General features: G+C 37.8%; 1 protein-coding gene across 2 annotated transcripts in view; it reads left to right on the top strand.

Moving 5' to 3' along the window:
- poe (E3 ubiquitin-protein ligase-like protein poe) overlaps positions 1-25,091 on the top strand; it is a 133,893-nt gene that overhangs the window by 93,773 nt on the left and 15,029 nt on the right. The window contains exons 51-76 of one of the 2 annotated variants that reach the window (XM_089633226.1): positions 331-582; positions 1,613-1,794; positions 2,427-2,616; positions 4,796-5,089; positions 5,203-5,371; positions 5,600-5,765; positions 6,408-6,602; positions 6,904-7,014; positions 7,554-7,657; positions 9,129-9,273; positions 10,182-10,373; positions 10,460-10,634; positions 12,927-13,161; positions 13,323-13,542; positions 13,822-14,021; positions 14,872-14,975; positions 16,268-16,431; positions 16,915-17,055; positions 18,135-18,235; positions 18,314-18,671; positions 18,886-19,035; positions 19,905-19,986; positions 21,033-21,170; positions 22,166-22,363; positions 23,126-23,316; positions 24,732-24,920. In XM_089633226.1, the coding sequence (XP_089489352.1) occupies positions 331-582; positions 1,613-1,794; positions 2,427-2,616; positions 4,796-5,089; positions 5,203-5,371; positions 5,600-5,765; positions 6,408-6,602; positions 6,904-7,014; positions 7,554-7,657; positions 9,129-9,273; positions 10,182-10,373; positions 10,460-10,634; positions 12,927-13,161; positions 13,323-13,542; positions 13,822-14,021; positions 14,872-14,975; positions 16,268-16,431; positions 16,915-17,055; positions 18,135-18,235; positions 18,314-18,671; positions 18,886-19,035; positions 19,905-19,986; positions 21,033-21,170; positions 22,166-22,363; positions 23,126-23,316; positions 24,732-24,920 (4,646 nt within the window). The remainder of the gene's footprint in view (positions 1-330; positions 583-1,612; positions 1,795-2,426; positions 2,617-4,795; positions 5,090-5,202; positions 5,372-5,599; positions 5,766-6,407; positions 6,603-6,903; positions 7,015-7,553; positions 7,658-9,128; positions 9,274-10,181; positions 10,374-10,459; positions 10,635-12,926; positions 13,162-13,322; positions 13,543-13,821; positions 14,022-14,871; positions 14,976-16,267; positions 16,432-16,914; positions 17,056-18,134; positions 18,236-18,313; positions 18,672-18,885; positions 19,036-19,904; positions 19,987-21,032; positions 21,171-22,165; positions 22,364-23,125; positions 23,317-24,731; positions 24,921-25,091) is intronic. The other variant, XM_089633227.1, reaches the window with a different exon arrangement.

Here is a 25,091-nt window from a genome sequence, read left to right as displayed (position 1 = left end):
TTGAAGTACCTAGCTAGCAGAGGAATTGAACCTGATACCTGGGTGGAAACCTGACGCAATTGTCCTTTTTCTATTTGAAATACACACTGGAATTTTAGGTAAAACATTTGAAAATGCCTCTCAATAATATTAGTACTTGTGTTTTTTTATAAATAATATTGTTTGACTTGAAGCCCTCAAATTACTGGTATGTTTTTTTTTATTATTTAGTTTAACTTTAAGCCCTTGAGTAAGAATTTTATTCACTAGAAACCTTAAACATTTTACTACCTGTAGAGAATTTACAGATAATCATTTATTGTAATGAACATTGAATTGCATGTTGTCCAGGTTTGGAAGGCCTGCTGGACATGGGGCCGGATGCAGACGATGATACCATGGTCGAGCTGGCCATGGTGCTGTCACTGCAGGAGGGGGCGGGAGGCGCCCCAGCCGCAGGGGGGAGGGCACGCGCAGGCCCGGGCAGCGATGCTACAGCCAGTGCGGCCGGCTCAGACGACGAGGAGGGCGAAGCAGCCGCCAGCGCCAGGGCCGTGGCCAGCGAGAGCGGTAGCGGCGCCAGCGGAAGGAGCTCCGCTTACGGTGAGATTATGTTTATTAAATTTGTTGAACCATCCCCATGTTTTTCTTGAATAATGATTAATAATATATACTTTCACGAAAACTCACACTTTTAAAACTCTTTCAAGTGAATTTGAAAGACATTCACTTTTAATATATTATTGTATGATTATTTCATCAAAACCAACCAAAAATACCACACATTAGTCGTTAATATATTGAATTATAATAAAACAATAGATTATATTGCCATTTTGTAGAAATAATAACCAAAAACACAATTTTATCACGTAGCTCATCTGTCACTTTAACGGTCAACGGAATAATTCTGCAAATTTGTAATCTTTTTAGGATTGTTTCCTTTGAATCGAGTATATATTTCAAAGGCAATAAGGAACATCATTTAATTCTCTTTCAGACATACGAAAATCACAAATGTTCGCACGAGAGGAAGAGAGATATCTAACTTTTAATAATGTATGGTCACTCTGGTACAATATTGGTTACCTGCATTCATAACGGCAAATGATGTTTGTGACCAAATTTGGTTTCCTAATAATTAACGGGTTATGTTAATAGTACGTATTTACTTGTGAATGATGTGCCACTTCTCATGACTCATTGCTTTATTATTTTTTTATAGTTTTTAAATACATACATAGTTATCAAATTCAAATCCTTATGCACATATTTTCGGATTTTAATTAAAAAAAATTATGCTACTGGTAATCATTCTCAAGTAAGCACAGATGTCACAAATAAAAATTAGTATGCTGATGGGTTAAACCGCCTGTCGCCTTTGAGTGTGACATTATCAAATATAGAAGTATTTGCGTTGTGACACAAGCACATATGCTACAAACCTACTACAACACAAAACTTGTCTTCCCTGTCCGCTGTCTCATATAATGTCCCTGACCAAAATGTTATTTTATGTGGTCGTTAAACATGGCTATAGATATTCTTATTTTTGCTCTATTAATGTTTAGATAATGAAAGGTGATCTCTTACCGGGGTGATACTGATAGTATATTACAATCTTTTGTTCCAGGAGAACCGACCGTCCGCCCAACGGAAGTTTGCGCCGTGGAGTCGCAGTGGAGCGTGGAGGGCGGCGGAGCGGAGACCGCAGCGCGTGTGCGTTCACTACGTCTCGCGCTGCTAGGCCTCATGCTGACGGAGCTGCCGCGGCTGCGCGACCTGCCTGGCATCAGGGCTATACCCTTCATGCAGGTAACACAACACTTATATTTTACAGCCTGATTTGCCAACTCCATTTTCGGCCTCTCTTTTGCTCCCCGAACAGTATTTTTCAGTTTATTTATTTATTTCTATTCAATTTACTATTAAATGCGTGGAGTGTTAGTTGTGGAATCCATACTAAGCTGAAGAATATATTCTATAACTGAGTATATTACGCTGAATACAGCATTTGACTGGCTGACCACATGCATAGAGATAGAGAAATAAAATCAACTAAAAAAGTGTCTAGTATAATTATTGACTGCGCGTAGCAAAGTCCTGTTTTGACACAACCACTTTGCCTTTGTCTGTCTGTAAATTGGTTTGTATTTTCTATATCCGGTAAATCCTGTCAGGATGCTAGCCGTATTTGATAGTATCTTTTTTTGGCCTTGCAACTGTTTGCAAGATGTAATAGGAATAATCAAAATTACACCAAGTCTATTGTTCACAGAACTAGTAGTACATACAATTTCATAATGCAATGCTTAATTTTTTATATTACCAATCTTTGTGTAAAAAATAGTAATCATATGTACCCAAAATAAAAACCCATGGGCGTTTAAAAGAATAAAAATAATTGGGTTAATGGAGTCAGTAAATGAATAAATGATTTCCGCCAGGTTCTGTTGATGTTGGCAAGTGCCATGGACTCGGCTGTGGAAGCGGAGCGACTGGCCCTGGAGCAGCTGCTGACCGCACTGGTGGCGGAGCTGCAACTCTCCGAGGCCGAGGAGCTGCCGGAGATGGACCCTCCTGTGCACTGCCGTACACCAAGGCGGGAGATGCAGCTGCTCATCATGCGGCTGCTCAGTGAGTCATTAATTTTATTAATCCAGTTCCGCTGATGTTGGCCGACTCGGCCATGGAGGAGTATAATTAATCTACCTATTGTCACTAAATAACTAAACCTAAACTAATCAATCCTTTCGCTTCCCAATCACCTTCCCCTCCCCACTTACTTCAACCTGATGACATTCCTGAATCGAGGATGCCAAAAACTTACTTTTTTAGAAAAGACTAAGTACCAACGATAACCGATGTAAAGTGCTTTCAGATAATGAAATCACTAAACAGCGCTGTATAAAGTTACCAATTAGTATGTAATTTTTGTGAAAAATCATGGAATATAAAATTTAAAACAAAAAAATGACCATTGCTAAGAATCGAACCCTGATCAACTGCTTGGAAGGCAAGCATCACACCACCAACATAAGAACACCGGTGTAGATTCATTATATCTACCGAAAATTTAAGAATTACTTTTTTTTTAATTTTACAACTCAGAAGGAAACCTGAGCTTGAAAATTCATAGCTCCCATCACTTAACCTTTTCAGCCCCAGTGTTAATTCAAATTAACATGAACTTTGTGAATTTTTTTACCGTAACTGTAGCGATTTAGAAAAGCCATGTTTTCGTTTTCTTATAGTTTGTAGTCTTTTCTGTGGCGTCTATTTTTTCCGCTCGGTTGAAATCCTTATTCAAGCCACAACAACGATAAATATTTTGACATCTGCTGATTGTGAGTTTCATCGAATTTCTGCCGTCATTGATTACGTAATTTAAGGTGAGATATCAATATTTTATACTCGAATTACAAATATTTTAACGCATTAAGATGTGTTCTATAATAATAACATCAGTTCAATTCACTGATCACAGTCATTTCCCAGAATATTGTAAATGAATTTCAATGTTCATTCAAATTAACACTGGTAGTGACGGACATGTTTTCGACTAGTATGGCGAATTTTTAAAGATTTATTTATCCTAGATTATTTCTTTATGTATGAATAATTTCAGTTAAAATATTATTTGTTTGTACCTTAGAGATTATCACTACATTGTCAATGTGCATTTTTGACATGAAACAGTTATTTGTATTACTTTTGTGTTATGTTTATTTTACCTTACTATTTAAAAAATACCCTCTGACGCCCAATGTTAATCCAAATTAACATAGAAAAATTTCTAAAAAAAAATAAAAAATTAAATGCCAAAAATTTTCAAATAATTTTCTGAGGTATTATTATTATTATTATTAGCATTACATATTTTATATGTGTGGAAACAATAATGCGGGTGTGAAAGGGTTAAATGGGCTTGTAATAATTGTCCCTCATTGGATAACGTTGACCGTGTAACTTATCTAGGTATAAAAATTAATCAAATTTTAATATGGACTGAGCACATTAACTATTTAAATAATACAAATTTTAAAACTAAGTTATTTTTCAAAACCATCAGGAATATCTTCAGTAAAAACGACTTAATATAGATCTACAAAATGTCGTCATTAAAAAAGACTTGATAAAGGTCTACATGGCTCTTTGCCAATAGCTCTTAGAATACGGTATTATCGGATAGGGCAGTGGCAGTGCTAATTATAATCTAAAATCACTCATTAAAACCCAAAAAACCACAATGAAAATTAGTCTGAAAGTCTCTGTAAGAACTATCATTGACTAAATCTTCAAGAAACTTAACATCATGCCAATTAAACAACTCTGTTCTAAAACAATACTCCTGTACATTCATAAATGCAAAACACAAGAAATTAGAACTAACACGTATATTAGAAACACTAGATCTCAAGGTCAAAAACATATCCAACAAGCAACTCCAAATACAACATTTGGCTAAAAAAAAATTCTATAATATTTTATTGTATATTGAGTTAGTTCATACAACATTTTACGTAAATAAACTAATATGGCAAAACTAATCCCATTCTCATTCAAAACTCACAACAATATCATAACATTTAAATCTCAAATAAAAAGCTGGATACAAAACATAATCAGAAATAGATAATATACTGACACCAAATACAGACTGAAACTGGAATCACTCAACTGAACAAAAAAAAACATGTGATATATTTATAATTATTTCAGAAAAAACACTACTTAAAAACAACATAAAATTATTATTATTAGAGTGTTATGTACATCACTACCGAAATTAAATTAAAAACATTTTTTATCGCAGGTGTTCTGATGGCGCGCTGGAAACCTGCGGCAGGCGCAATCACTTCCCCCCGTCCCCCCAGCGAGTGGCATGCCGCCCGCGCCACAGCCTCAGCGCTCCGTGCGGGTGGTGCTGCGGCACACTGCGGCGCCCTGCTGCGGGCGCTGCTGCCACACTGGCGAGAGCAAGGCGCGCGAGGTGGCGCCACAGTTACTGACAGTGCCGAGGGGACAGCCGCCGCCACCCTGCTCAGGCCCATGCCCCCACACCCTTTGCCCGACATGCAGCCCTTCTTCTTGCGCCAATATGTCAAGAGTAAGTGGCTATTTGTTTTCATTTGAATAGGTGACTGCCTCCTTAGGTCAAATGGACATTGACCCCCAAAATTAAAAGCTGTATACATGTAGGTACATTGTGTTTGGTTGCAGGTCACGCCTGGGACGTGTTAGAGAACTACCCCAACCTACTGACAGAGATGGCCCTGCGCCTGCCCTACCAAGTGCACAAGCACTGCGATCCCCCTGCCCCCGCCTTCGCCGCCTCCTGGCACTCGCTGCTCTGCGAATACATGATGAACCAGCAAACGCCCTTCCTCAGGTAACCATATTGTCAAAATATATTGGTTGTTGTATTCAAACTATTCCATATACAAAGCACACAGGCTAATGTGGTATCTACCACAAGCGCATGGGGTTAGAGATTGCATGAAGATGGAAACTTTTCACAACAACCAAATAACAGTCATCCAAGGCCATCTCTAAAAAACGAATTAATTTGACTCCCTTGTACTAAAAGTCATTAAATATGTTTTAATTGTATTTGCAGGAAGCAAGTGCGCAAGCTTTTGCTGATGATGTGCGGCACCAAGGAGCGATATCGCCAGCTGCGCGACGTCCATGCACTAAACGTGCACCTGGAAGGCGTCCACGCAGTGGTGGAGAGCATGGACTTTTCTTATGACAGTATGGTGCAGCTCATGGACCATTTGAAGGTAACAACTGCAGACAAAATAAGTTTGATTACCGATTACTTGGTAGGTCAATGTACATTTGCAGACCAATTATTGATTGTTATATTGATTTATTTTTGTGATATTATGCTGTGCTGCATTACCTCCTTTAGCCAACGTTTCGGACAGCATCGCAGTGTCACCAGGAAACGTAGGCCAAAGAAGGAGGTAGTGCAACACGGCATAATACCCCAAAAACAAAACATCACTATAATACTTTTTGCTGCGATCATGTCAAATCTATTTTTGATTGTGTTTGTTACATCTTTTGTAATTCATTGTATTGTATTAAATCTATAACCCCACATTTTCTACATAGTTCCCATAAATAATAATAAAATGTACAGTAATCCACCGCTCGATTATTCTATAATCTTCCATTATTTTAACTAGTTGAAAGCATAAAATCATTCTTTATAACTCGCAGGAATTCGTATGTCAAATTCAATACTCCGCCGCGGGCGAAGACCCGAGTGCCAAGATTTATACACTGACAGGTTGGGTTATCGTACTATTCACACTATTCTGCTAGAGCTGACCATTTTACCTGTCACCAGTGTTCATTATTGGTTTTTTAGATGTTGATTGTGTTTCCGTTGTTAATGAATTTGTGTATATTTGCAGGTGTGTCTGGAGATGGTGGTAGCGCGCACCGGCAATTGGCAGCACATGTGCGCCGTGCACTCGCCGCGCACCCTCTCCTACCTGATGGGTGCGGCGTGTATGCTGGACGAGGGCGTGGCACCCACCGTGCTGCAGCTGCTGCAGGCCGCCCTGTGCCCCCCGCCGCCCGCTAAACCGGCACCCCCTGCCGACAGCGTGAGTTACCTATCTTCTATTACACTGTTACTCGAGAAAAAGGCGGGCTGGGGATGTGGTTTGCAAACCGAACAGCATTTTTACAAAATGTATTATTATTATCAATGCGTTTGACTAGAAAAAAGATACATACTTTTTTGTAGTCTAATGACGCTGGTTAGGCGTAATTAGTATGATTATTTTATCAAAATAAAATTTGCTGGATACCCCCTCCCCCCCATCATTACTAATGTCCCTTTTTAGCAACAAAAAAAATATGATCTCATTATGTATTTCTTTTAATGATCTGTATGTTGTTTAGCAGGAACGGACGGAGAGAGGAAGAAGTGCGGAGAGCGACTCTTCAGTGACAGTCAGCTCCAAGTTCCAGGAGCTGATGGTGCCGCAGCTGGTGCAGCAGATTCAACAACAGGTACAATATCTATTACTGCTGCACCACTCAAACCGGCAAAGATGTTTTTAGTTTGAAAATTTAATCGAAATTTGATAAATGTCGTATAGTCCAAAATAAAGTTGACAATAATGGGGGGCGCTGCTTTGGCAATAATGGTTAAAGAAAAAAATAATTAAACTTTAAAAAAGCACTATGACCAAATGAATATTTTTCTCATCAGTATGAAACTGTGTTCAAAAATGAGTGGTAGATTATCTAATATTATTTTTTAATGCTTGGCTATATAATTGTATGGAAAACTTTTATTTTCACTTTTGAAATGTGCATATCAATTAAGCCAAAAAAATTATTTAAGTCAAATTGAGTTATCCATTTTTTCCTGACTATTATCAGTCTGTCAACTACTGAATCTGTTATGTTAGTCTCAAACTCAAGCATAACCTCACATTTGAATCTTCTATAATTTTTTCTAACATTTTGAGTTACTTAGTGTTGCCATAGTAATAAATTGAAGAATATCTTTACTTAGGACTGATTATGGCCCATGTGTATTTCAGATATCTATGGAGGAATTGAGACACTTTGTGAGGGTGTTTCTGCTGGAGACCAACTCTACAGCCGTGCGCTGGCAAGCCCATGCCCTCCTCTTGGCCATTTACGAGTGAGTTTTTTGCTATTTTATGCCCAAGTCTATTTGAGTTCCACGCCAAAACAGTACGGTGACGAAATAAGACATTAATGAAAATTTAATAAAAACGCACAACCTGGTCTAACCAAACCTAACCTAACTTGAACTGTTCTTTTATCCGATTACTGTCTATTTGAAACTTGTTAATTCCTATTACCACCCTGGTGAAAGACCACCATTCAGAATACAAACGTTGCCGTACATTGCATTAGCCATGTTTGGTAACCAGATCTAAATAGCCAGGTTCTTCCCAACATTCCTCTTCCACATCTCCTTCACCACCACAGGCGGTTTCTTGGTACGTGCATTTATGCATTGGACTGTTTGTATTCAGTCTTCACATAACAACTTACAACGACACCTGTGCCCCAGTCATCGAAGTACGAAAGTACTCTCCAGTCGTAATTCGCTCCAGGTCATTATTTAAGCTATCTTCTAGTACAAGACTCCCACACAAGAGCAAGCGGACCGTGCATACCCCGATATGCACAGAACCATGTTTTACTACACTGCTTAAACAGCACTTGGCGGTATCGAGACAGCCCGACCTAGCCGAAACGGTGACAGATTATACTATTAATGTCAAATCATGTCTTAGAGTAGTGCAGATATATAACTCATCCTGTGCATTATCGAAGCCCCTTGATGGCGAGTGAATTTTACAACACTTTAATCACGCGTCTGGAATGTATTCGCTTAGAAATACTAATGTACAATGATAGCACTAAGACTTTCACATATAGGAACTCGTGCGCGGTGAATCCAAACGGTTTCGCTTTATTTTCAATGATGAATTGCGTTTCCTACTCTCGAGATGATTTTGGGAACGCTGACGTAGCAGTATTATTTAATCAATTATTTTACAAATATAACTTAGTAGATAGAATGAATTGCAGTAGGTAATTTGCATCTAAATTACACACTACGTACATTTTAAAAGTGAAATGCACCGCTGGCAATTTCAGTCACGGGCCGCATCTGTTCACCACCCCATTCCCTTCAGCTTATGTAATATTTATTCGTACCTACATCTGAATTTGTGCTACAGTGTCCATCATCAGGGCAGATGTATATAGAGATTACTTATGTGCCCTGATGATGGATACTGTAACGCTATCCAAAATTTTGGCTAAAGAAGGAGGTAAAGCAACACGGCAAAATACCCCATGAAAATAATATACCACGGAATAATACCACCAGCTGTGAAAATCTCAAATCATCTACTTGGGAATTCTTTAATTCGTCTAGTGTATTTCGATTTAAGGCTGTTCTACTTCACTGTCTTTAAATCTAAGTATCACAAAACTGCGCTATAAAAATCTGTTGTTTTTATTCTTATGAGGGTTTATGGCTTATTTTAAAAATGTGCACTAATTTCTCGCTTTTTCTTGGCATTTTTTAAATTTTCTGTGACTATATTATTTTGTGTATTTACGCATCGCAGAAACTCGTGGGTATCGGAGCAGGCACAACTGGTCCGCCTCATGTGGGAGCTGTGGCCCGCCCTGCCGCAGTACGGCCGCAAGACGGCGCAGTTTGTCGACCTGCTGGGATACTTCTCCCTGAAGACTCCCGACATTCCCATGGAGGTGAGGCCGTACTTGTTGGATATTCCGTAATAGTGTGATCTGTATTGTTTATAATCAAATATAATAAGTCAGCACTAGTGACGTGCGCCCTAAAATTTACCCTGGCCTAACTATTTATTATTAACTCATTTTAATTTTTTTGAAAATGTATTTTATTTATCGAGTTACATACATAATAACAAAAGTAAAATTAGTTTTTCCATATCTCCAAAAATGATAAAGTTATTATGAGCTTTCAAAGTGATTTTGAGTAAAAAGTATACGATCTTAATTAAATATCTTGTGATGTCACACGAGACACAATTTATAATTCAAATTTTATTACTGTAGTCAGTCATTGTTTGTATCATGACATCATTCGCTTATCGGCTGGTATTTTCTTAAAATTCATAAATTTCTGTCCTCAGCGTTCTCTAATATGATGTGTTTAAATAACATGAAATTTCATTGTAGGACACAACCTCATTGGTTAGCCTAGAGATTTCACCAGTTAGATGAAATTTCCCCCGATATTCCCTGTTTTAGGAATATTCACCAAAAATAAATTCTTGAGATTTTACCCACAGTCAAATAATAATAAACGGTAAGGTTATGTTTGGATTCCAATCCTTTTGAATGGCCACTCTTTGCGAGTGACGAGTAGTTGCCTTCTTTGCCGACAGAGACGAGAACGTTCCACTTTCAGCGGATAGCGAAGCACAGATGTAGAGTAGTAGTAAAACTGCCTGCAGGGCCTTCTCTCTACTCTTCTTATAAAAGCTGTCTGCAGGATCTTACCTCTTGTGGTCAATTCTTTGTTCAATTTATATCAATATGTTCCTCTTGTAAAACTGTTCTCTCTTTTTTTGTTTATGTTTCTCTGTTACCCTTTACTGATTGTCTGGTATTTGTTTTTTGTCTCTTGACAGGAATGTCTAAAGGGAGCCGTCAGCCTGCTAAAGGCGCAGAACGCCCTACTGACACTGCACGGCAATGCGCCCATCTACTCGGCGCTGGCCAACTACGTAGAGCTGGATGGTTATTACCTTGAATCGGAGCCGTGCCTTGTATGCAACAACCCAGAGGTGCCCATGGCTACCATCAAACTGTCCACCATCAGGGTATACACACATATAATACATACATCTAAATCAAAATTCCAATCAAAGTGCAATATTTAACTATAACCATATATTTATTTCTTCAGATTGACTCGAAATTCACAACAACCACTCAGATTGTGAAGCTAGTGGGTTCGTACACCATCAGTCGCATCGGGCTCAGGATAGGAGACCTAAAGCGGAGCAAGATGGTGCGGAGCATCAACGTCTTCTACAACAACAGGACTGTCCAGGCCGTTCAGGAGCTGAGGAATAGACCTGGTAACTTACCTACGCTGATTACCTCTTCTAATAATTGGTAGATTCTTTTAAAAATATCGCGTTTTCGCTTAGTAGGCTAGCTTGTTCGGTTTTGGGAACAAACTGCTAGTACCCGTAGAGTCAATTTTCGTCTTGTTAGAAATATGAACTAAATGGTGTTAAAAAGAGAAAACACCGAGCTTTGTATTCAAATATAGAAGTCAATCACAGAATAATTAATACTCTATCAAACCAAAGGTTCTGACTGCAATTTGAGAAAAAATTATGAAATTTTGTGATTTTTTTATTAATTATATTTATATGAAATGACAAAAAAGTAAGGTGACTTTAATGTTAAGAATACATTGGTGTATTAAAACATGTTTTTTTTTTTGTTATCAGTATTTTTATTTCAGTGTTTAGACGAAAAAACATAAAGCGATCCATTTTTATAACTTTTTATGTTTGCACTAAAAATTTTAATATTTCAAAAATTATACGCTTGTTTCAAATAAAAAAGTTTGAAAGTGTATTTTGTCACCTTTCAAAAACAGTTTTCGGATATGTTCAGAATTATCTAATTTCTTTGAATTTTATTGATAAGCGGAAACACACACAAATTCTCTGAACTTCTGACAGCTTCTTTAAGAATTATGACCGTCAATATGTCATAGGTCTGAGGGTTAAGATTACAGTAGAACCTTGTTAATTCGAAATCCACGGGACATCAAAAATCAAATTTCGAATTAACAAATTCCCACGTTATTCGAAATTTCATGGAAAAAAAAGACGCCGAAAATCGAGTTCTTTGGCCGCCCCTTCAAATTCGATAGTATCTTGGAGTGAATTCGTAAAAATAAGAAATTTTTCCCGTGTAAATCAATTTTACGCAACCGATTACCGCAGCAGTCGGCCCTTCAAGTTCAGTTATTCAAAGCAAATTCGTAAAAATACCACACATTTCCGCGTAAGTCGCGGCCGGCCCTTTAAATTCGGATATTCAACGTAAATTCGTAAAAATACGATTTATATCTGCTAATTGTATTTTCTCAGGCGATTTTCGCTGCGGCCGGCCTTTTAAATTCACTTATTTGAAGTAAATTCCTAAAAATGCGTTATATTTCTGTGTGAATCGAAATTTTGTGGCTGATTTCCATTGCGCCGGCTCTTGTAGCTCAGATATTCAAAGTAAATTTAGTAAAAATACGATATATTTACGCGTAAAACGAATTTTCTCAGCCCTTTAAACTCGAATATTCGAAATAAATATGACATACATACAAAATACATTTTTCAGCCTTTTACCGTCATGACTCTCTTTTAGATTCAGATTTAGGAAATTGTATTATTTATTCTCTCAAAAATCAAATTTTTTCGAATTCCACAAAACAAATTTTCATGCGCGGACAAAAATAAATTTCGAATTACGAATTAACGTATTTCGAATTAAAAAACCATTTTGTATGAAAAAAAATTTCTGTAGATATTTTTTAGGCGAAAAATTCGAATTAACGGGGTTCTGCTGAATTATCAAATACTTTCATTTACCTTCAGGCTAATTTGTTTGATTTTGGGAACAACTCATTTGGTCTCACAGAAATCGTTATATCTTCTTTACTGTTGTGGTTAGAAATATGATTTAAACAATGTTAGAAAGAGAAAATACCAGGCTTAATATTTAAATCTAAAAATTAATTACAGAAGAATTTAAATGTGCACTTTTATGAAACCAAAGATTCTAAATGCAATTTGAAAAAAAAATTATGAAAGTTTTTGAATTTTTAATTAATTATTTATTTATGAAAAGACAAAAAAGTGAGGTAACGTTTGTAATACATTTGTCTAATAAAATGCATGTGTTTTGATATATTTTTTGGTGGTCAGTAATTTTAGATCCAAAAAACATACGTGAGCCATTTTTATTTTTTTATTACGTTTGCACTAAAAATTTTAATATTTAAAAAAGTATATGTTTATTATAATAATATTATTATTTGAAAGCGTATTTAGTCACCTTTCAAAAACGGTTTTTGTTCAGACACATTCCATTTATTTGGATTTTATTGTAAAGCGGAAAAACTCCGACCTTCTGTCAAAAATATGGCAAAGGCCTCAAGAGTTAATGAAAATTAAAAATAAATTTGACCTAAATGTGACCCTTGTCCACTTGACCGCTTGCAGCCACAAACTTGTAGAAAGATTGGTGAAAATTATTTTTCACTTTGGAGAATTGTGTTGGTTAGATAGTTCTCTACCCATTGTAATAGCTGTGTTGAAGTGTGCAATAATGTTTATGATATTTGCACTTTGCAGGCATGTGGCACAAGGCCAAGCACGTGGTCCTCCAGTCCGGCCAGACTGAGGTGCGTATTGACTTCCCGCTGCCCATCGTGGCGTGCAACCTGATGATGGAGTACGCCGACTTCTACGAGAACACGCAGGCATCGGGCGAGTCGCTGCAGTGCCCGCGTTGCTCCGCCGCTGTGCCCGCCAACCCCGGCGTGTGCGCCAACTGCGGAGAAAACGTCTTCCAATGCCATAAGTGCAGGTAACTAACACTTTTCAAATATATATTCCCACTCCCTTCAGCCTCACAACATACCCCAATTGAGGATGCGTCACTGGCTCCAGACAGTTGGGAGCACTTGGAACTCTATTGTGGTAAAAAAACCATAAATTTGATTAATGAGTTTTTTTTTTTCATTCCAGGGCCATCAACTATGACGAGAAGGACCCCTTCCTCTGCCACGCCTGCGGCTTCTGCAAGTATGCCAAGTTTGACTACACGCTTACTGGGCGTCCGTGCTGCGCCGTGGACCGCATCGAGAGCGACGAGGACCGCAAGAAGATGGTGGCCGCCATCGGCGTGCTTCTAGACAAGGCGGACCGGGTCTACCGCCAGCTGGTGGCCAATAAGCCACTCATTGAGGTGACCTATCCTTCTGTAACTGGTGTATTTCCTTTCCAATTATCTTCTGCAAATGATATGCATTGTCGTCTTGCTGTCAATATATGTACATGGTAGACACTTCTCTTGGTGAATTGGAGATTCATTGTCCTCTTCACATTTCTTGTTGCAATTGGTGCTTTCTAATCCCAATAGCTAAATGTGTCTCCTGAGGGAGCAGTGTACTGTTAATTTTACATCTCAGTTTTCATCAATATTTTCAACCAGTATATATTATAACTGATGATTCTCTTTCACCAGAACCTTCTGCACAAGATATCAGAGAACAGGGTAGACTCAGGGCGCGGGGCCTCGGAGGAGGGGGCCCCGGCCGGAGTGGCGGTGGGGAGCGCCCAGCAGGTGAACCGCTTCATCCAGTACGTAGCGCACAAGTACTGCTCCGACAGCAAGAACCACTTTGACGAACTGTCCAAGATAATACAGCGCGTGCTGGCCTGCAGGTAAATACCATCCATCATACCCTACATCATACAGAACCTTCTGCACTGGAAACTAACATCATTGATTCATTCAGTACCGATGTACAACTCCATTAGTTAGGGACTTTTATGCAAAAAATCTTGAAGTTTGTACAGAACTTGTTCTATACAAATCTGTTTTCTATCCTCAATAACCAATGTTTATTCCTTCCTTCCTCAACGCTTTCAACCCATTAAACTGGTGAGTGATGAAAAATATTTGATGCCTTGTATAATTATTTGAATATTAATCGGTGTTTTTTTTTATTTGTTTTTATATACTATTTATTACTATATTCATTTGAAAGAATATTAGATCTCAAAAGGTGTGTGGCACTTAATATGACATATCACCTAGTTCCCTTACACAAGTATTACAAAATTTTATAATATTAATCAGATACGGTAACAACATGAACATTAAAAAAACTATTTATCATGGTGCGGAAATTGAGGTTAAACATAATGACACCTATCATTATGTTTATAAAGTGTAAAATTCTCATTTGGAGCGTACTTATTATATTATAAACCAATGAAAAACTCTGAAAGTTTATTCCATCGACTTTCAGAGTTTTTCATTGGTGGATATAGTTATAGGCAACAATATTCACGGTTCCAATTTTCGATCGGATTTATACCCCGCTGTTAGTCTCTAACAACAAAAGCAATGCGCAAAGCCAGTATTGCCAGCATTTGGAATATGCAAACTGCCAATCTTTATTTGTAGGGAGGAAAAAAATCTCAAAATCATGTATTTTCATATATTCTTACTGTCCGAAAGAGTTAAAAAGAACCCACTAAAGTTATTATTAAATTGTTATTGTTCCAGGAGAGAATTGGTGGCCTATGATAGATCGCAGAGTGAACAACTGAAGGTGGATGCTCGGCCCGCTTACACGACTTTACTTCAGCAGGAGTCCAAGAAAACCATCGGTAACGACTACTTTTCTCTCAAACTTATACCCAATTGGGGTAACTGATAATCTAGTTTCCTCAAATGTGGCAGCTTGTTACGGTAAAACCCTCTTAAGAAGTACCCAATGCCGAAGCTCCCGCTTAAGAAGTTGCCACTTTAGAGGTTCCCGCTTAGCCCATTCCACAATTTATGCCTCTCGACAAAGTGTTTATTTTTACCTAAATATGTAGTAGAATACATTGCCATCTTAAGATATGTTTTTAAATATTTAAAAATAAATTTGTTAAATGAATACAAAAACAAAAAGTTATGCCGTTTATACCACATCAATAAATTCAGGACAAAATTTTACTCAGTCAGTTTCAATCAAAATAACTTCGGATGGGGTGGGTTCAAAAGTTCTATTTGAGAAGTTCCCATTCAAGTACTTTCAGATATAAGAAGAAAAAAACAATTGGTTCCTTGAAATTGAATAATTACTTAATGTATAATATATAAACGTATAATAATGTATAATATAATATAATAGTATTACTTAATGTATAATATAATAATAAACGATTTAACGTTCTTATTCAAAATACTTAACTCTAAATTCGACTGTTGTGAACTCCTGCAACTTATAAACATACATACACCCACTGTAACAACACGACAAAATACAATATTCTACAGCAGCACACATAAGCGTAACTACATTGCCCACTCTCCGATACAACGACTTCACACCATGGGAAATCATTACTTGGGTGATGTTGACATATTCAATACCAACTTGGCAAGTTTTGTGGATCATTTAAAACATTTATTTCAACAATACTCCTAAACACATCATGTAAACCTACAAATAGCTGTAATTTTCTGTTTTTGTTTCTTGTGTTTGTATGACTTGTTGCATAGCTTTTATCAAATGTAATTTTATTCTTATTTTTTTATGTTTCAAAGTATCTGTCAAATTAAAATTATACTACAAACCATGTAAAAGCCCTCTGGGCGTTAAATAAATAATAAAAAAATATTATGTATAAGTTTTACCATATAAGAAGTTTTTTCCCGATCCTTTGTAAAACCTTATAAAACGGTTTCACTGTAATCAGGTTTCTTCAATACTGACACACAAAGTCATGTGAGTCCCAATAGTGACAGCTTAAAAGTCAATTTTGTCCGATGGCAGCTGTTTAAAAGTGTCCCGTAAAAATATTTGAAAAGTGGGCTTTATTACATAGTGGCAGTTTTACAATCAACTTTACCAAAGCTAACTTAAATTAATCAAACAATGTAGGTACTAATGGGCCATTATGTATCACAGAAGCAGAGCCGGGACACTGCTATGGCTGTGCTCTGTCGGCCGCGTCGCAGTGCCTCACTCTGCTGCGAGCACTGGCCTCCTCACCGGAGCATCGCCAGCGTCTGTGCCAGCTCGGCCTGGTGCAAGAGCTGGTGCAGCACAACCTCAGGAGGGGAACACCGCAGGTAACAACATCAAACACTACTAGACAGTTTTTGAAGTCATTTTTCCATATTTCCTGATTTTTGACCAAATTCAAAAATATTTTAGTAAATTTGATGATTATTTACAATATTGCAATTATTTGCCAATTGACGATTGGATCTCTGTCATAATTTTACCAGATTTCTTTATATTTTGACCTTATTGGTTTGAAAGAAAATTTATATTGCCAGTTTACATAAGGCCTTTATACTCTCGATTGATCAAGGGGAAGGTGGAAAATTATCAGACTTTATAACCATACATTGCTAAAACCATTTGAAGCAACGTTTGATTCGTAACACTCTTCTGCTTGCGTATAGAAGAAGAGTACTTAGATATTATTGTATTAAATATAGTATGCAGTACAGTAGTACGCAGTATCTTTATATTCCATAGTGATTTATTCCTAGAATGTTTTCAATGTAGTCACAGGTGTATATTATATGAGAGTGTTGTGATTACAGAGCCAGGAAGAGGTCCACCAGCTGATCTGCGTGGTGACGCGAGACAACCTCCCTGCGACCAAGGACCTGTGCTGCCTGCTGTCGCAGCGCATCACGCTCGGACTGTTGGGCCACGCTGCGGCACAGGATCACACCAACGCTGTGAGTCCTCCATTCCATCTGTCCCTCTGTCTACCGTCTCTTAACATTTATTTGTGGCATTTATTCAAGCCGTTCCGAACTTTACTCTGAAATAACTCCTGCACTCCCAGAACAAATGCCCCGGGTTGTTCACTGAGCTTTTCCCTTTCCCTTGCTTATCCGTTTATGAATTTGAATATTTTGGTTCAATTACCATAAATTTGGCTTAGGAGGGGTTGTTTCATAGAATATTAATAAATCATCAAATTTCAGAGTTAATTTTAAGTTTTGTGAAAGTTCTGTTCTGCTATTATTTTGGTTCTACAAAGCAACTGGCCCACAATGATATAATAACAGAACTTTTTTTTTTTTTTTTACATAATATAACAATTACATAATATAATTACACAATATAGTAGGTTATTAATTACATAATATAAGTATTCGATGTACCCCCATAAATAAGCAGGGCTTGTGTGTATGGGGGTGTTATATTTGTTTATATTTGGTACGATTCAGTTCATAATAAAATATAATAATTGAAACATATACTTGAGTATATGTTTCACAGAACTTCAAAATTGAGGTTGAAATTTGATGAATTGTTCAAATTCTACAAACAACCGGTCCTTACTTATTGGCGCCGCAGTCCCTTCCTGCCATTTTATAAGAAGTACGAAAATTAGATTTAGTATTTTTTAAACAACTGAAATCCATGAAAAGGGAATTGAAAATTTTACTTTGCCACATTAATTTACATGTTACACAAATTATTATTAGATGCTGACATGTCTAAATTTATAAAAGAGATAGTGAATGTGCAATAAAAGCGTATGACTGCTATGTTCCTGGTTTTTACCACCATACCTTCCGAGCTTGTAACTTCTATCGTAGTACAAATTACACCAGTTAAATAAGGTTAAATAATATAATCCATCTACAATATAAATTACTACCACCTTCCAACAAGAAGTTAATTTGGTGATCAATCTCAAATCACTGCAGATGCTATTCATTTTGTTATCTTTAGGACCATGACACCCGGCTTTAGGACGAAATGGGTTAGTAATAATAAATGTTATTCTGGTTTGAATTTTCAGGTTAGACCACTTGTACTTTTACTGGGAGGTCTAGTGAAGATACAAGACTGCGCCGAGTGTTGGGAAGTCCGTCTCAGGTGCATCATCAGACTCTGGGTTTGGTAAGTTTCACATTTTCATCCACACTTGTGCTACAACATGTGAATATCCCTTTACTAAAGCTAATGGTCGTGTCCCAGGTGCTGTCCCTACCTGTCCAACGAGCTGGGACCCCTGGCGACCCTGGAGGGGGAGGAGTGCTGCCCGCCACCCCTGCAACCGTCGGGCGCGGCGCAGGACGCCCACGCCCTTCAGCAGGTGGCGCTGCCCTGCCTGCAGTACCTACACCACCTAATGCAGCCACCGGCCGCCCGCCCACAGGACGCCACCTGCCCTGCCGAAGCGCCACCACTCGACCTGGGTGCCTGGCTGGCAGGGCGCGTGTCCTACGCCGACTGGAGGAGACGCAGGGCACCCCCCGCCGCCCCCGCCGTGCCGCCGCTGCCTGGACGCGACCACCGCCTCGCCGCCATCTACACAGCTCGCTGGAAGGACAAGGTAACATCACCGGGGAATTTAATGACAAACGATACAGTGCAATAGGCCAAACCATGAGAGAGCGCATGCATGAGACTAGTTTTACATACTATCTAAGCGTCATTATCTTGATCTTGTTCACTATGCTTTCATGAGCCTTGCATTGTCCTGTTTCACTGTCGCATGGTCATATTGAGTTTGTATAATATTAACCGTTGTTTGTGTCTGTTTCTAGGCCTTCCGCAACGTTGGCTCCATAGCGCTTTCTCTGGGAGATGGGGGCTGGCTGCAGCCAGTGCTGTTCAACCCCAGCAGCAAGATGGCCCGGGACACGGCATGCCTCATGGTGAAGAGCCTCTGCACCTCTTACGAGAGGACCAAAGCTGTAAGTTGTCATCAATTAACATCATCAGCATCCACTAATTTTATATCACAACAGTTCCCCTATCTGAAGTGGATCTCTGCAACTAAAGGAACTAAATAATGGTCCAGTGGTACTTTGTTAATTCTTCACTTTGTAGCTAATTGCCTTATTTAACATTCAACAAATATTGAATGCTATTTAACCTGTTTAACATTGAAGTAGGAAAAAGTCATAATAACTCCGACTCTCGGGCGAGATATTCAGAACCGCTGGCGAATTACCTTGATGAATGTTGTTCAAATATCAGGATAAAACTATGTATTTATTTTTTTATGTTTACTATATAATGTATCTTATTATCAATATTTCATTCATGTTTGTATTGTAAGGCCAGAATACTTAACTTTATAGAAGAAAAAATAACTGCCAAAAAAATGTATCTGTACAAATATATTAACTGGTTTTACATACTGAATACATACTCTACATGAAAAAAAATAAATTAAAATGTGTTTTCCAAGGAGTAATGACCTTTATACAATGTACTTTGAAAACTCAAATATTTTAATTTTTGCGATGCTGTTTGAGGTAAATGAATTTTGTCATTCGTAGACAAATTATTTCGTAAGCTGTCAGAGTCTACATTTATGAAATAAACGGTAGAATCTACAGTGACATTAGCGCAAGCGATTCTGATTTTGTTCTCTATGCAGTTTTCAAGGATAAAATTGCACATTTTTCGAAGCATTAAAATTCCATTGCAAAATCCTCCAGCGTGGACGGTACTAGAGCTTACTCATGTGCACAAGCGCAAAACATGTTCATAAAAAGTGGAGCGCACATGTGCTTGTAAAACGGTTCACTGTATAATGTGTGTGTTTTTGTTCTAGGTTCTGGTGCTGTTAACCAACTTCTTACCAGAGATCGGGAAGGCTGGAGAAGCCAGTGAACAGTTCCTGCAACTCTACCAAAGTGAGTACTTAACTGTTTAAATAACCACGGTCTTTATCGATATTCGAACAGTTGCGCAATCGATGCATTAAATTAGCTGTTGGACCAGATGCTTACAGAGTCCAGGGCCAGCAAAATAGCTAGAATATTTAGCTCTACTCTGTGATGGAACCATGTGTATGGTTAACTGAGGACTTTTTGTTGAAACTGAGTGTAGATGATCATTCAAATAAATGCCGATATCGTTAGTTATACAAAATAACGCCGGCGTTGACGCAAATACTAACAAAAATAATAACGATCCTAATAATATTTGTGTTATTTCTCTGCTTCCCTTCAGATTTCTGTGTTGGGAACTCTTTGAATAAAGTAAAAGGTTCTTTTACTATAATTGTGTTTATTCACATAACAATTAATTAGGTCTGGATTTAGCAACACTGTTCATTACCCGAGGGTTGGTAATTCTCTGTTTCTAGAAGCTTGTTGTCTGTCAATAATAATATCCCACAGGCAATTTCTACACTCTAGCGACATCTGTCGGACTCTGGAGTAAGCTTTATGACTAGTGTCATCTATCGCTTGAATACCCAACTTATTACCAAACATATTTTGGAAATCTCAATGTTAGGAAGTTGCAACTATTGTTAGAACCTTGGGACTGTTATAACTATTACTTTTATTTTACTTGCCACAGACAAAATCATTTGACACTAGACTCTACGTATCGGAGAGGAAAATCAATGACTACTTGTAGAAAGGTACAAAACCAACAAACTATTTCAAATTATGCATAATATCGCATAAACTGTTACATCTCTTTGTTTATTTAACACCAAAACTGCTAAAACATTACATAGTCAGTTTGACTGTGTTGCATTGTGTTTAATAATATTTGTATGTAGTTACTCTCTTCATCAATCATATCCAATAGTTGGGGTATATGTTGGTCAAAGATTTGTGCATTGACATTATGTAGCTGTTATTTACAATAGCAATAGACTAGACATGAGAGAGAGAATTAATAAAGTGATTATTGTTTATGTATGAAGTTGTAATTTTGAATTGAGGTCTGGTTGCGGAAGCCCCCTGGAAGCAGTTCTTGGCCCTCCGCGGCGTCCTGTCGCTGCTGGCCGAGCTGCTGACCAAAGAGATTGACCATCTGCACAAGCTGGAGGAGACAACTCTCACCTCGGACTTGGCCCAAGGTAACAACACTACACTATACCCAGTGTCTGGTACTACAAGAGGGTAACTGGTGAATCTACTTCATGTAGAAAACCTAAAAGTTTTTCAGTCCTAGCATTTTGATTGTTTTTTCTTTTTACATTTTTATCAGCAACTAACGGGTTAATAAAAAAATTGTAGCCGGTTCTACGCTTCGACGCATTTTAAAAGACTGACAGATCACACTTATAGCGAGCTATATTCTCGTGGCTTGGCCTATTTCAGCATATCGCTCGCCATACATTCCCATTGGTAGAGTATGGCGAGCGAAATGCTGAAATAGGCCAAGCTATGATGCCTAATGTGTCACCTACCTAATTCAATAGCCTATATTGAAAGCTCAAATCATTAAGTTATACCAGAAAATCGATTCCAATGTTATGTAGATTCACTAGTCTCCCCACTTATGGGGAGGAGAAGGAGATGTAGAGAGGAAGATTGTTTTTTCGGATATGCTCACAAAACACGCTCATATTCATAATTTCTCTTATTAGATCATCGATATTATTATAGACCATTATTGTAAGGATTACCTGTTAAGGTTAAACGCGACGCTCGTTATAATGTAGGTGTCCATAGGTGGCGGTAATTAATTTATTTTATTAAAATATGCTTTTTTTCAATCTATTGCTTTACAATATTAAGACAAATTATTTGTTTGGGCCCGCACATACGCACCATGAATAAATAGTTTTGTCCGTAAAAAAACTCAATTCTTTCAAGAAAGCATATTAGATTGAATCATCAGTACAATATTGTATTTGTATGTCTTTCTCGAAAGAAGTGAGTTTTTAGGAACAAAACTATTTATTCATATTGCGAATGTACGGTTGCAAAAATAATTATTTGTTCTAATATTGTAAAGCAATACCTTGCAAAAGTGTATTTTAATAAAATGAATTTATTAATGCCGTCTATGAATATGTAGATTATAACGCATTGCGTTTAACCTTAGGTGTTTTTTGCCTTTCTTCAGGCTACGCACTGAAGCGCCTTACAGAGTTGCTCGCCATGTTGCTGGAAGAGAGCGGTGTTCGTCGCGCATACAAAGGCCGGCTGATGGGCGCCGTTTTGGGCGGCTACTTATCCCTGCGTCGTCTCGTGGTGCAGCGGACGAGGCTCATAGATGACACACAGGAGAAGTTGCTTGAGCTGCTCGAAGAGATGACCACAGGTGAGATTTACATGACTTTATAGACATCATTTCCTTTGCGAGTACGTTTGTCCATACAAGCGTAATCTTTTCAAAATTGTTACCAATATCTTACCGATAATTATCTCGTTAAAAAATAATCTTTTCAGAAGAGCGATAAAGTACCTACTTAAAATTTAACCTACTTAAAATTTATTTTATATGGCTTGGGATTATATATAATTTCTTATTAGATACTAGCTTTACCCCGCCACGCATTGCTGTGGCTCAGTCTGTCTGTGCAGAAAGAGAAATAGATGGCATTGTTTTTTTTTTAAAAAGCATGTTTTTACCTGCCACAGGTGACATCTATATAATATAGGTATATAAAAACATATGCGTATTCAAATGCAACATTGTGTCAAAATTTCAAAGCAATCAGTGGACAACTTTCGTAGATTTAAGATTATGAACAAACCAACATTTACACATTTATTTATACATTAGATATTAAATCAAAATTAAAATTATATGTTTGAATTATATAATTCAATCCTTATTTCTGTCCAAAAATGTCAAATTGTAAAATTCGGCAGTCAAAAATAACCTCACATTTGAATGTACTATAATTTGTTCAGAAATCAGCATCACTCGGTGTTGCCATAGTAATGAAGTTTACCAAGTTATGAAAATTTACACACTATTAAAAAATATATATTTTAATTGTCAAGTTTGTTAGTCTGTGAATATTTAAAAAAAAAACTGTATTTCCTCGTTGGCTCTAATAATAGGGTATAATTCCAGGGACGGAGGCGGAGACAGCAGAGTTCATGGCAGTCTGCATCGAGACGGTGAAGAAGTACCCGCTGCACGACTTCCGCACACCGGTCTTCATCTTCGAGCGCCTCTGCTCCATCATCTACCCTGAGGAAAACGATATTGGCGAGTTCTTCCTCATGCTGGAGAAGGACCCGCAGCAGGAGGACTTCCTGCAGGTACCTCATTCTTATTTCTGCTGCTACAGAAGGCTACAACTAAATTTAGGAATTTATAATGTAGAGCTTCTACTGTGGCGTCTAAGGAATGTGTACAATAATTATAAAACTTACCCTTATTTGGTAGATGCTTAACCTTTTGAATGCGTTAATTTTCTCCGTTTTATCTATACCCGTACGCGGTACATATTTTCAAATACCTATGCATGCAATTAAATGTCAAATTATAGCTTTCTGGCATGATTTATTGGACTATATAGACAGAACAGATTATTCTCCACGATATGAAAACAAATCCTCGTGTGTCAACACTGTTAGATGTTTATAAAAACAAAAACATAAAATTTCATATAAAGACGTACCTTATCTTTTGAATGTGGTCCCGCCATTTACTCGGCGTGTGTGTACTTAGGCCACTGCGTTGATAGACACGAGTGGGACACCATGATCACTTATAATTTTTAGTTATGAAAAGTTGTGAATGACATACTAGTAATACAGACATAGTAATATAGACATACTAGCCATCCGTTGACAAAAATGTAAACTAAAGGACTAAAAGGCGCGAAGAGGCGCACTTGATTATCGATCTTTTTTTATGAAATACAATTTTATTTTTGTGAAATTCTTGTAGATGTCAGCATCGTGGTAGTTCTACGAATGTCCAAGTGAGCAAAAAATACATTTATGACGAAAGAGCGCTGGAATATCGGCCGTCAAAGTTTCCGTATCAACTGTTGATACAGCCGCGTGTGAGTATAGACTTTTTGCCGTAACAACAGTTGATACGGCCGCGTGCAAATAGTTAATTCAGAAGGTGGTTAATTATAGGTATGGCATTTAATTATAAACCAAGAGGTAGTGGACAAAAGATACACAAAGTAAGCAACAAGGTGAAGAGATGTGGCCTGTTCAAGATGAGAGTCCTGAATGACATTGTTTTTTTAAGGACACTTAGACGGTTTTCCACTACTGGTGCTAGAGATGCTATTAAATTAGTCCAGTGCTTCATTTTTATATTAATTAAGTTAATTGTTATAAGTGAAAAAATATTTAAAAATTGATTCTAGACTTAAAAATTTGAAGTATTTTTTCTTATTTTAATTTTTGTTAGTTCACCCAAGACACTATCAAAGTTTCAAACCAAGGTAAAAGTAAATATAGATTCCACTAATGGAAAATAAATTAAAATGATATCTGTGATATTCAAGTAATGTATGATTGATAGGTTAGTTTAATGTAGCATCTACCATCAGAGTTAAGTATTGCGTGAAGACGGAAAAATTTCACAATATTTCAAAATGTAAACAAATTTGCGCACGGTCATCAAAGGATTTCTCTAAAGACCGAATGAATTTGGATCCCTGGTGTTGATAAGAAGTCTGGCTAATATTGTGTGTTGTGATTCGTTTTAGGGGCGAATGCTGGGCAATCCGTACTCTTCGCTGGAGGCGGGTCTGGGTCCCCTGATGCGTGATGTGAAAAACAAGATCTGCGCCGACTGCGAGCTTGTGGCGCTCCTCGAGGACGACAACGGCATGGAACTCTTGGTCAACAACAAAATCATGTCGCTGGACCTGCCCGTCAAGGATGTCTACAAAAAGGTACTCACATTCACCCTTTTAGAGAGCTAGCGACTCATTTACTCCGACCTGGAGAAGCTCTCAATCACTGGCGTAGTGGTAGGCGTAGAGAAGCAGAGGAATATTACTCGTATGTTGGACCAGTGCAGCACAACAGCCTCTTCATGCAGCACAGGATCATGAGGAGTGGAG

This window comes from Hesperophylax consimilis, chromosome 7, assembly GCF_061612785.1.
Source record: "Hesperophylax consimilis isolate HC1 chromosome 7, BYU_Hcon_1.0, whole genome shotgun sequence".
Lineage (NCBI taxonomy): Eukaryota > Metazoa > Arthropoda > Insecta > Trichoptera > Limnephilidae > Hesperophylax > Hesperophylax consimilis.
Note: the sequence above shows the minus strand (reverse complement) of the source record. Positions and strands in the feature narration are given on the sequence as shown.